The 13,703-nt window shown below is 39.6% G+C and overlaps 1 protein-coding gene across 1 annotated transcript in view; it reads right to left on the bottom strand.

Moving 5' to 3' along the window:
* Window positions 1-13,703, bottom strand: part of RMC1 (regulator of MON1-CCZ1) — a 319,509-nt gene that overhangs the window by 250,845 nt on the left and 54,961 nt on the right. Inside the window, exon 3 of the mRNA XM_086965645.1 lies at window positions 715-799. Coding sequence (XP_086821771.1) covers window positions 715-799 — 85 coding nt within the window. The remainder of the gene's footprint in view (window positions 1-714; window positions 800-13,703) is intronic.

Below are 13,703 nucleotides of genomic sequence, written 5' to 3'. Positions count from 1 at the left end.
TTCAGAGATGGCCAGTTGCTGCACAATTTTAAAACTATTCAGAATTGACAAAGCCAATAGCGCCAAGAGGGAGATGGCAAAAGATGGGCAAGAGTAAAAGGAATAAAATCATGCAGGAAGGGAGAGAAAGGCCAAGGAAAGAAAAAGTGGGGGAGATGGGGGGGGAGAAGTGGAGGAGGGGAGTGAGACCCAGACACCAAGCAACAGCACTGCAAGGTAATCTGAAGAAGCTGACAATACAACATAAATTTGGGGGAGGCTTAAGGTGGGGTAGGGACACAAAGCAAGGATAAGGATTTAGGGACCAATAAAGAATGCAAGGACAAGAAGAAAGATGTGAGAGAGACATGAACATGAATATGTTTGAGGAGTGGAGCAAACGCCAAATATGAAAGAAAGCCATCAGTTCAAGAGCAAGGAACTAACAGAGACTAGAAAGCCAAACATCCAAACATAAGCAAGGCACTGCCCCGAAGCCCATTATATTTAAAGCTGTTTATGACAGACAGCAGGCACAGACTGTGATGAGATCACAAAAGGCAATTTTATCCATTCGAACAAGGTACAACAAGAATTGGTGATACAACCAGGAATGCACAAAGGAGTCAGGGACTTTTTTTCTCTTTTACTTCATTTGTATATTGGTTTATATGGGGAACCAACACTGTTTAGTAATCATATCGAACACAACACAACTTTACACAAACTGCTTACCACTGCCTTTGGGGTTCGCTGTATAGCCAAAATTCTGTTCCCAAGGGAAAATTTGATACATTTCACCTCCCCCTTGTCTTCCATCCTTTAAAACAAAGTATGCATGAAAATGTCAGCTTTTGTTACATTCAGCAAAATCCAAGGAATAAGTAGGAGTGAAAGCCACTCTGGAAGCATAAAGTAAGATATATAAACGGTTAACCTAAGTGAATACTGCAGAAATGTTGCACTTTAATTAAATTAAACACAAAACATACACCGTTGAACTTTTGCTTGCTTGAAGTACTTAGTGCACAGACTCAAAGGTTGAATTCACTCTAGGAGGATGTAACACTCAATTGCGCCTAAATGTTAATTTTCGGATATATATATATATATATATATATATATATATATATATATATATATATATATATATATATATATATATATATATATATATATCCCTGCAACCTCTCGCCCGGAGCCCAGTCCTGGATACCGCTGCGCAGGAAGAAGAGAGGAGACCTCAGGTGCAGTGAGCAGTAATTTTTATTTCCTCGAGGAAGCGGCACACCACAGCATGACGTTTCGGCCTACACAGAGGCCTTGATCACATGACGCACGCTGGGAAAGAGGCAATTTTTAAAGTGCCAGTGCTCAGTGAAAATACAATCTCATAGGTAGGTTATGGTCACATGTCACGCTGAGTCATAGACAGAGACAACAGATTGTGAAAAAAACAAATCACGGGATAATCCCTGAATTTTCACACATACTGCAATACATACACTCAGTAATGTTGCAAGTGCAAATTCTAACTAATTATTGTAAACAATGCAAAGCAGTAATCACTGGGTAATCCAATGAATGGATAGTGCAAAACATACGCTATTGTGCAAAGTGCAAAATGTGTCATGCGGATAATAGATGTAATAATCAATATATACACTATATACAATACACTTCATGTACAAAATCATGTATAACATTGAATTTTAAAGGAATGTATAAAAATATAAATCCATAAATAACGTGTTATAAATATATAAATATATATATTAAAACCATGACTGTACAAGCATATTGACAATAAATATACATATAAACATAGCACTTTTTGCACGGGATGAGACCTATAATGAACATGAAAGATATTACTGCATAAATGCATTTGAACCATAACACTAAGGTCGCAGCATCCCATTTGTATTACACATACCCTTAGCTCATATGTCTACACAGAGCTGGATAGTTTGGGAGCAGAGGAGATGTTAACCCATCACAAGGAAAGGAGACCATCGCAGCCTCTACCCCCCAAACCTCCAATTTGGCTCTGATAATGCCAGGTTGGACCTTACCCTACCATGGATGTATCTAAGTGAACAGTGAGAGAAACGAAAAACTGTGCACAAATTTTTATGTGAAAGTTTTTAAGTTTTATGTGTATCTGTGAGTTTTTTTTCAGGCTTTTTGTATATATAACCTTTCTTATTGGTTCTCTCAGAAAAATCTAAGTTTTAAGCTCTTAGTACATCCAAGTGCAGCCTAAGCCTAGGCTGCACCTCACACTTAAACCATCCAAACCTCTAGATTTATGCTGATAAGACAATGTGTCTTAGTAAGAAGACAGACAGGTACACTAGGATTAAACTATGGAGGGCAACCGAATACAGGAAAGGGGAGGAACACAAGTATATAAGATGGTTTACTTGTGTCATAGACACGTGTAAAAATCTTCCGTGGAGTTCAACCCCCCTGGGGCTCGACTGTCCATTTCCAGTATATATCTGGTCTCCAATTTTCTTAAAGCTCCATCTCTATCACCTCCTCTTTTGAGAGGACCCACACAGTCAATTGCATAGTAGCGCAAAAGGGAACTGTCATTGTTGTGGTGTTCTTTGAAGTGGCGGGCCACCGGGTATGCTGGATCATTTGTGTTGATGGCCCTTATGTGCTGGAGTATCCTCTTGTGCACCTGCAGTTTGGTGCTACCAACATACCGCAGGGCACACGGACACTCCAGCACATACACCACATACTCGCTTTTGCAAGTAAGTTGTTTTTTAATCTTGCGTACATTGGAGGTGAAGGGGATTGCATACTCTGTTTTGTTCAATCCGTGCTGACAGGCCTTGCAGGATGAACACTTCCTAAAGCCCTTACTCTTCCCTAACCAGTTCTTGCTAATAGGGACTTCTGGGCTAGATTTAACTAGGGCATTTTGCATAGAATATGCTCTCCTATATGTGATAGACGGGGTGTTTGGAATTCTGTCCCCTATCACTGGGTCACATTTCACCAGATTCCAATGTTTGGAGACTATCTTCCCCAGTGCCCCATGTTGCTTGTTGTAGGCCCTAATCAATCTGACTGTTTGATCATTAGTAGTGGTAGGCGTACTTTAGGCTGCAAGGCTTGGTCACGGGAAAGGGCATTAGCTTTAGTTATAGCCCTATCAACCACCGCGGCCTTGTAACCCCTAGCCATGAATCTGGCCCTGCTAGCTTGCTGAGCGAGATTACATTGGGCTTCTGTACTGCTCAGACGTCTGATATGCAGCATTTCGCCATACGGAATGCTGCGTATAAGGTGGGCAGGGTGATGGCTACTGGCGTGGAGAATTGTATTTCCAGCCGTTTCCTTACGGTACAACCTGGTTTCGAGTTTTGCTCCTCCTGGTGTCACTGTCATATCTAAGAAATGCACTTGATCCCTGCTAATGGTTGAAGTAAAGCTCAAGTTGAAATCATTACAATTAATTAAATCAACAAAGTGTTCAGCTTCTAGACAAGTGCCCTTCCAGACTAGGAACACGTCGTCTATATAACGGTACCACCTAACAATAGATCGCCTGGCAATGTCAGAATGTGTGCCAAAGAGGACCTGTCTCTCCCAGTAGCCCATGTGAAGGCAGGCATAACTGGGAGAGAAACAGGCCCCCATGGCCACACCCCTGACCTGTTGGTAATATCTATTGTTGAACATAAAGAAATTATGGTGTAAACAGAATGAAATCATAGATAGTAACATGCGGTTATGGTCAGCCATGATGATCGGTCTCAGCCCTAGATAGATATGTATTCACTGAAAAAACCATAGGTTTCACACCAGTTATAGTTAGGTGGAAATGTTACTGACATAAAACCATTGAAATTCCACGTTATAGTTAGTTGGACTCACTATAACTTGCGCGCCTGCAATGCACTGCTGATGACGTCACAGATTACATCACTCATGACATGGTCAGTGACATCACTGATGACACCATCCAGTGAATGTGTGTCTTTCTGTAAAATAAATATGTTTTATATATGTATATGTAAAGGTCGATAGAAGAATAAATGTTTAAATAAGTGTCTTAATGGATGTTTTAAAAAAAAAATTGATTGGTTAACTGGCTTATTAAGTGTATCTTAGTGAATACATATATTAGCGAGTATTGTTTAAATATTTAAATGTTTGTATCAGTGTTTCACTTTGTGTATAAGTGGCTGCATGGGTTGGTGAGTAGCTACATGTGTGTGTAAATGGGTTATTAGATGTTTTTTAGTATCAGTATGAGTGTCTGTATGGTTTGGTGGGGGTATTACTTAGCACATAGATGCATCAATGTCTGACTCACTGTTTGTATGTGTTTTGAAGACAGCATATGTGCAGGACTGTATGGGTGTGTTAGTGAGTGAATGACTGTCTCACTAGTGTCTTTATCATTAACGACATATGTTTTAATCTAGTATATGTGAGTATTGATGTATATAAGTGAGTATATGTGAGATTGTAAGAGTTCCTGTTTAAATAAGTATGTATTTCTATAAGTGATTGTTCAAGAGAGTAAGTATGTGTAAGTTTCCTTAGAAGTAAGGTGGTAGTGTGTGTATAGTTATATATGCAAATAAATGGATGTTCAATAGTTTTTTTGCATGTCTGAGTATGTGTGTGAGTAACTTTTGGATGACTGTCGGTGTGTAACAGGATGTATAGGTGTATCATTAAATATGAGAAGTGAGTATATGTATGAGTGACTATGTAGAACTGTTGCTGAATGAGAGGATGTGTATATAGAAGGTGGAATTACTGAATTGGTTGTTGTAACTGGTATGGGTTTCTCCACTTTTTTGAAAATGTTAGATTCTATTTTTGAATATGTGTTTCAAGGGTTACTTTACAGTGAAAGGAGGTCTGTCACTCTGTCACAAGGATGGTGTCATCAGTGATGTCATGAGTGATGTCACTGACCAGGTCATGAGTGACGTAATCTGTGACGTCATCAGCAGTGCATTGCAGGCGCGCAAGTTATAGTGAGTCCAACTAACTATAACGTGGAATTTCAATGGTTTTATGTCAGTAAAATTTCCACCTAACTATAACTGGTGTGAAACCTATGGTTTTTTCAGTGAATTTACTAGGTTTTTTAAATGCTAATTCCTAACTATAACTGGTGTGAAACCTATGGTTTTTTCAGTGAATTTCAAAGGTTTTTTAAATGCTAATTCCTAACTATATATAGGGCTTCAAACCTATTTTTTTTCAGTGAATTTCAAACCTCAATTAGGTATGAAATGTAATATTTTTTATAACGAATTTTATATTTTATTATTATGTAATATATATATATATTTTTTTTATTTGTTTGCCCCGGTGCGCTCCTGGGGCGCGTACCGATGCGCTCACCGGTAAGCGCAGTGCTATGGCGCGCCCCGGGGAGCGTACCGGTGAGCGTCCCGTTAGCGCTATTGCCGCGAACGAAAACATCATTGTGGCGTAGCCGCGTGATGCATCATATGACGCACAGCGTAAGCGCACCCGGAAGCACGCATGCGCAAACGATCGCAAAACGTTCTGACGCGCTTACGCTACGCGCCCCGGGTAGCGTAAGCGCGTCGGGTCATGTGAACTGAAAATAACACTTTTCATTGGTTCACAACACTTTTGGTTTCAAAATGATGAAAGCCCTGCTCATGTGACTTGAAAATAACACTTCTCATTGGTCCAGAACAGTTTTTTATCCAAATGATGAAAGCCCCCTCCTTTTTTCTTTATTCTGACTTTGTCCTTTGACTGAGGAAGACCTGTTTGGAGATCTGTCTCCAATATATTATACTTAAAAATGGCTACAGTAGCAGCAGCAGCTGGAGCATCTGCCCCACCACCACCATCAAAAAGACCACCAGAAGATCCCATTGGTGGTCAAGAAGAAGAGGAGGAGGAAGAGGAGGAAGGCTCAAGGCAGTTCCTGCAAGAAGTTCATCAGCCCTACAAACCAAAAGAGCACTTCATATGGCAGTTCTACAAAATCCCAAAGGGGTTTCAAAAAAGTCAACGCTGCGAAGGTGACTTGTTTGATTTGTGATGCTGAGCTGTCCAGGGGGAACCCTAACAAAAAATATTCCTTCGGGAATCATACCATGATTCGGCACATGATCTGTTGGCACCCAATTAACTATTCTGCTGCAGAGGTTAGGGACCTCTGCAGTAAGCTATACGCATCATCATCTAGACCCTCAACATCAAAAGAACCAACTCCATCGGGTTCAGAGGCAACAGAGACAATGCCTATCATACAACCCAAATTTAACGATTTTAAAATCATGTGCAAATATTGTGGTAAGTTAATTTGCTATGGTGAGCAAAGTGTTAAACTTATCATCTGTGTTGGGGATAACCATAAGTGCCCGAAAAAACCCTAATTTTTTGCAGATTTTTTTTTGCTCCAGTTGAGCCATTTACAATTCCCTGTTTTTTGTTTTTCCCCCAAGAAAATACAAAAAAAATATAAAACTGTTCAGAAAAGCCATAAAAAGTAAAAAATGTTCAAAAAACAATAAAAAAATATAAAACAAAAAGAAGAAAAAAAATAGTTCTTTTTAGAACTACCCCCAATTTATAAATAAAGGCTTCATTTTTAAAAAACTCCGATTCTTTTTTCCCCATGATACGCTCCCCGGTACGCTCCCCGGTACGCGTACCGGGCGCTCCCCCCGCACAAATCGAAAAAAAAATATTTTTTTTTGCCCCGCGGGGGCCTTTTATAGCCCCCACATGAAACCTAAGGGGTCAGGGGGGGGGGGGGTCTACCCTGCCCCCTAATGGTCTTTTCCCCCTTTGTTTTGGCCACCTCTTGTGTCTCGATCCTACCGGGACACAAGATGGCGGCCGCTCCAGACCGTTTGGAATGTTTACCGACACCCGAGAGCCAATCAGCTTTCCGTGCGCAAGTCGCGTGGCGCGCCCGGTGCGCTCCCCGGTGCGCGTACCGGGGCGCGCTTACAGATATATATATTTTTTTAACCTAAATTACTCAAAATCCACTGGAGCACATATCTTGAGACATAGCAAAGGCACATCGGGCTACCAGTCCCTACAATTTTGCCAAGTTTGGTGTAAATCCATTCAGCCGTTCGGGCTAAAAGCGAGGTCGACCGCCCTATGGAAATTAACATGGGGAAAACGCGTTTTGGGACCCCCCTTTTATCTCAGCCCCCGCTTGACGAATCCCCCCCAAACTTTCAGGGAAGGACCGGAGCTCGAAGAGGCCATTTTGAGGAAATTTTCAGGCAGATTCGTCAACCGGCGCCAAAGTTATTCCAAATAGAATTTTGAGATTTAACATTGAAAAAAATCCTAACTATAACTACCTACTGGCGACCGCCAGTAGGAGATATATATATATATATCCAAACAAAGCTGCTTCTGCTGCAACGCTGTGACCCGTTGAAAAGTGGCGTACGCTCCGGCGAAGCAACCGGAAAATTAGTATTCCACACAAATTTCCAATAAAGTACGCTCTCAGGAATGACACAACAATCCAGGAGTAAACTTAGATCCTTAGTTTATTCACACAATAAACATGAGTGATGTAGTATGTGACGTCATCAGCAGTGCATTAGTTTATTCACACAATAAACATGAGTAATGTAGTATGTGACGTCATCAGCAGTGCATTGCAGGCGCGCGAGTTATAGTTAGCTGAACTAACTATAACGGGGGAATTTCAATGGTTTTGTATGAGTGAAATGTCCAGCTAACTATAACATGTGTGAAACCTATGGTTTTTTCAGTGAATTTCGAAGGTTTTTTAAATGCTAACTCCCAACTATAACGTGGCTGAAACCTATGGTTTTTTCAGTGAATTTGAAAGGTTTTGTAAATGATCATTTAAAATGTATTAATTATTATATTTCTTTCTTTTTATAGTAATTTCCTACATTTTTAATATAAATACTTATATTTCTTTTATTTTTGAAGTTACATTTCATATTTTTAATGTAAAATAATAACAAATGTAAATTGAAAAAGAATGCACTGCTAGTGAAACTGCCTGGGTGAATTTGTAGGCGTTTGTTAGGGGCAGATTTACAACCCCCTCCGGTGCAGGAACCTAAAAGTGGCGGAGTGAAATATACAAGATTTCACTTTTAAACTCATGCTGCGTCAAAACCCTGCACTTGCTCGAAGCAGGTGACAGGATTGACTCAGCATTGTGAGCTTAGAGCCCTCGGGCATTGCTAGAAATGCGTTGCACTTGCAACGCAACTTAAGCAATGCGCCGCCTTCACGGCACAGATACATCACATATCTGTACCTTTTTTTGCCCCATAGTGCACCACATTCTAAATACGGCACATCCATAGTGATGATGTCACAGTGCACGATAACTGGCATACCCCTGGGGATATGGCAGTTATTGTACATCTACCCATTAGTGTTTTAAATATTGAATGGATTAGTACACACTGATCAATGAGTCACTACAAAACTATAACAGGAGTGACAGAGTGTTTGCTGGAAGTGTAAGGATAGAGACTGGGGAATTGAACATATAAAAGGCAGGTTTGCAGGTGCATAGAAGACTGTAAGCATAGTCTATAAGAGTTTAAAACAGTCCATGGCCTAAGGCATTTGCTCCATGACTACTTCGATACTGACTGGATAATTACAGTTGTCCAAGGAGAGTGTCGAGCGGAGTGTGTGACTGCTACACTTTTAAAACAGTCTATAGATAAACACATACTGCTGTATGGCTCACTACAATACTAAAATAGCAGTAGCAGAATGTTTGGAGGTAGTGTAAAGATACAGACTGGGCAATTGAAAGTTTAAAAGCCAAGTTTGCAGGTGCATAGAAAAAGTCATTTATTAATCTTCCCAACGCCCGAAGCGCCACCACACCTTTCCGAGGGTAGATTTACAATTTACAAATGCTAGCATTTTTTTCTTCTAATGATAACGATATTTTTTTAATGTCTTCTATTTACATGTTTTTGCAAAAAACACATTTTACAGAGTAACACTTTTTAAACTTTGTTGTAAGTTGTTTCAATATGGCATAGGCATAGTACTTAGTTATAATTTGTGGCTATTTATCAATATTTAAACATTTATATGTAGAACAAAAATGTTATTGCATGTTTTTTGCTTTTTGTAACGTCAGCAGCTTGTTTTTAGAAACAGATAGATTATAACAAACATTGCTCCTTTTCTGGCTCCTTTCACCTTATATATAGTGAGATTTTATATTATAATATTGACACTGTACTTAGCTTGAGAGATGTTGGTGACCCGTTGATGCAAACCTTAAACAATTACAATCAACATCACCATCTTCCACTTGCTATTGTGTTTTCCCCTAGAGATCACATACTGTTAATATGCATATTATAACATTAACAGTCTTGGTGATCTTAGTGGACTTCATGATCCGTCATCACAAAGAATAACGATAAGTAAGCAACAATAGCGGTTTTCAGTCTATTTTCCCCTTGCGATCATGTGCTGTGAGAATATATACATATTATTCTCACCGTCATGATCTCAGAGGAGTTTATGACCCGTCACCACGAAAATCAAACTTTTTCACCTCCCGGAGAAAAGAAGTTCAGTAAATAATTACAGCTCGAAAGTATTTGATTATGGATGTTCTGTTAAATACATAACTTTATTTTCCTTTTCTTTTTACTGTAACAATGGTATCAATCGTAATATTATAATAGATTGTCCTATAGCTACAGAAGAGGAATGGGAGATTTTTCAGCACCATCTATAATATAACTTTCAAATATTAAAAAGTACTTGATCAGATATTTTTTTCAAGAAAGATATTTTACGAAACACCAGAAAAAAAATATAGCTATCATAGATACTTTGTTACTTTAAATATTTAATAAACCCTACATTTCTGAATGTTATTTTCTAATTTCTATTCTTATTTGCAGTTCCTATTCACTTTCTCCATAAAGAATATATAGGACCTGTACTTTATATTATAACAGTACCACCCTATATATTCTTTAGTGAGTATGTGATTTATTTGCGGAACAGTCTGCAATCTCTAAGCACTACGACAGCACGTTCCTGAATTGTACAGAATACAAATTTGAAAAATAATAATGTATGCATTTCTATGTAATATGAAATCATTTGTATTTAACTGTTTTTTACTTGTTCTCTTGATCTAAGATAATGTAGTGCGGGAGTGTTTGTTTTAGCACTTCTATTCTATTCTACTTTATCTAAAAGTAACTGATGCCCTCTTACATCATCAAGGATGTGGGGCAACACTTTTACAAACTGTAGCACAAAAAAGAAGTATAAAGCCACGCTTAACTGATATTTTATGAAATGCCATTTTTAATTGTCACCCCTTTCATATATAAAGCGACAGTTTCTGGAGAAAGTTTATTAGTATTTGCTTAATAAAATTTTTTTATCAAACCAAGACTGATTTTTTTGCTTCACAACCACACCTCATCAGGAAGTAAACACCACAGTATAAGTAAATAGTACTCCTAAGAAGTTTGTCACCTACAAACTTGATTAAAAAAAAACAGCGCAAGACACTGTCATTTTTCCGCCATGATTTATACACCACACTGCAATTATATAAATGGCCCTTGAAACATATAAAAAAATTGTTTCCCTCATAATCCCTCTCCACCACCTTATGGGCACTGTACAGTGTTAATAGTGTTCCTAACCTGCCCTCTACTACTTTCTTTCCCCACACTCCTTTGGAAAATGCATCACAATATCACTGACAACAGTGAACTGTTCCCTCCCAATAAGGAGCAAACTTGTGCTCGGAACACTTTAGCCAATAAAATGTCCATGTTGTTCCACAGACGAGCAAGGAATGACTGCCAAAACTTCTACTTTTAATACTTGACAGCCAATGAACATCAAGCTTCGTAAAGACCCGCTTGGAGCACGTTACACTTATACTCCCCGAACAGGAAGGAATAGGTTACAAAACTTTTCCACTTACTGTTTTTTTTACGACTAACTGTTCCTATGAAAAAAATAAATATAAATCTCCAGCACAGTAACTATTTCAATTAGCAACATATTCTGGTGAACCTCTGTACTCACGCCAGTACCTTTCTGTCTGTTACTATGGTAACAGGCAGAAAGGTACTGGCTGTACAAAAAAATGTTATATTTACCCTGGATCCTCTACAAGACAGAAAGGAAAGCAAAATACCACATTTACAACCCCCCCCCGCACAGGGGGGACCCTCTGGAATCCCCATTATGAAAAAATAAATTGCCCCCGGGATTTGGCCTCCCCGGAGGCTAATTAACAATAAAGTGGGCTTCGCCTTTTTTTTTCTTTTTCGCCCAAAACGCGTACCCCGCGTTTAAAAAAAATAAAATAAAATAAAAAATTACATGTGACGTCATGTGCGGCACCACGTACGCGTACGGTGCAAAAGTTTCTAATTGTTCAAAAACCTATTTATGTATTTAATGTACATATTAAGGGTATACATTATCTGGGTTTATCATGAAAATAGTTTTTTAAAACTTTAAATAAGCGTATATTACTTTTAAAAGCAATTACGGAAATCGCGGCCGTACGTCGTAAGAGCAAAGATAGTTTGAAGAGTTATACATTTTATAAAACAATATAGTACTGCACGCTAAAGGAGAAAAGTCAGCACAATTATTGACCCCTCTCCCACCATTCAAAAGCCCCTGGGGGAGGTGGTAAATTAATCGAGACTGAATATGTTAGTACAGCATACTGTGCTTACGCTACCAGGAAGACACAACAACAGTACAAGGCCCAGATTTCCATTGTAGTGATTTATTAGTTGCAGGTCTAGTTGTCAGATCGACACACACACTCACTCATGGCTGGTATACAACCAAACCACACCCATCCAGCGCATTCGTCACTACACACATGACCCTATGTATAAAAAAAAAGACGGGGCGTTGTACGCCATTTTGGAGTTGTTCCCAAAGTACCGAACGGGGCCTACTACTACAGGCGTGGCCTCTTTGGTCACTGAGTTAGTGGTACCCGAAGCACAGAGCAGATGAAGAACCTGCGATGATGAGGATGAGGATGATGATGATGGGAGCAGGAGTATGTCGTTAGCCATAGAGATATCAAGATTCGGCACCATATATGAGACTTCTTTGTTGGAGATCGGAACTATATCCTGAAGAAGGTGTCTTTTCCACGAAAAGGTGAGCAGTGAGGTTTGAGTACGCATCGGAAAGAGTCAAAGGGTTGTAGCAGACTAGATACAAAAACGCCTTAGTATTTTCAGAGGAACGCACTTCTATATAGTGTATTAGTTAACATGTATACATTTTTTTCCCCAATAGCAGGAGCGTTTTTATAAATCGCTGAAATGTCCGGAATATTACCAATACAAACAGTTCGTAGAATGTGAGAAGGAACGTGTATAAAAGCGCGAGGTTATCTAACTCCAAATTAATATAGTAACAATTTCCAATCATAACATCTTTGTTTTAATATCTTTTAGATGTAGACCTTCAGGATGGATTATGTAACAAGGACAACGGCAATGGCACAAGGTGAGCAAAGAAGCTTGTTTCCGAAAGACCGACAAGTTATCTGTGAAAGGAGAAAATGTGTAGTATGTAGCAGGCGCGCAAAACACACATTGGGCTAACGGGACTTCAGCTAGGATGAGATAGCTTCCTGGGCCCACACAGTCGCACCCGAGTACTTCACAGGTCTTTGCTTGTTAATGAGGCTGTGATGTCCCCCCCCCGCTTACAGCCCCTGCGGCTCCACTCTTCTTTTTGCTTGGAGTTCAGCCCACCCCCCCCCCCCCCGAAATTTTTTTCTAGCCCCCCCCCCCCCATAATCTTGACTGAGGTTGCGCCTCTGGCTTCAGGTGGCTTCAGGCGCCCCCCCCTGTCGTATGTGTCTCTCGTTTTAATGTCCTTTTTTCTCTCTTTCTCTTTCTTACTCTCTCACATTGTTTCTCTTCCTTATTTTAAGTTTTTGACGCTGCTATCTCCAGTCTGCTGTATAAAACCATATCTTCTTATCTGAGTTGAAGTGGTGAACTCTCTTGGTTACACTGAAGGCTTCTTCGACACGTAGAGCTCCCTCTTTCAATCACACCAATGGCACTAGGTGAGCAAAGAATTTTGTTTCCGAAACAACAACAAAACATTTGTGAAAGGATAGAGTGGGTAGTGTGCAGCAGCTTGACTGTGTAGAAATGTAGAATTACCTCCAAACAGTGACACAGAGAGGTTACAGCAGTCTGAGAAACAGATCTACAAGCTTATTGCACCCCTTTTGTATCACTTTTAAAATGGGAAAAGTGGCGCAAGGAGCTTGTAAATCTGTGTCTGACTTTTCAAGAAAAAATCTCAACTCCAGACTCTGCGAGACAGTTTTAATGTGGTTTTCTTTCTCTTTCTCTCTCTCACTCTCTGTGACATCATTTCTCTTTCTCTTTTAAACTTATAGACACTGCTTCTACACTTCAGAGTAGACAGCAGAGTTGAATTGAAGTTGTGAACTGCGGTGGCCGCAGTGTTTATACAAGGTAAGCACAGCGGCCTAGATATACAATGCCTCCACTGCAATGCATTAGAAATAAATCGGCGTATTTACAATCCCGTTGTGCCACTTTTGTGTCAGTAACGCAGTAGGCACTTCCATATAGACACCACTCAAACGCGGGACTATAACAGAAGTGAAATGTACTAGGCACACTGCACACGTAAAATCATAG

This window comes from Lissotriton vulgaris, chromosome 4_1 (genome assembly GCF_964263255.1).
Source record: "Lissotriton vulgaris chromosome 4_1, aLisVul1.2, whole genome shotgun sequence".
Lineage (NCBI taxonomy): Eukaryota > Metazoa > Chordata > Amphibia > Caudata > Salamandridae > Lissotriton > Lissotriton vulgaris.
This window is presented reverse-complemented; position numbering and strand designations above follow the sequence as displayed.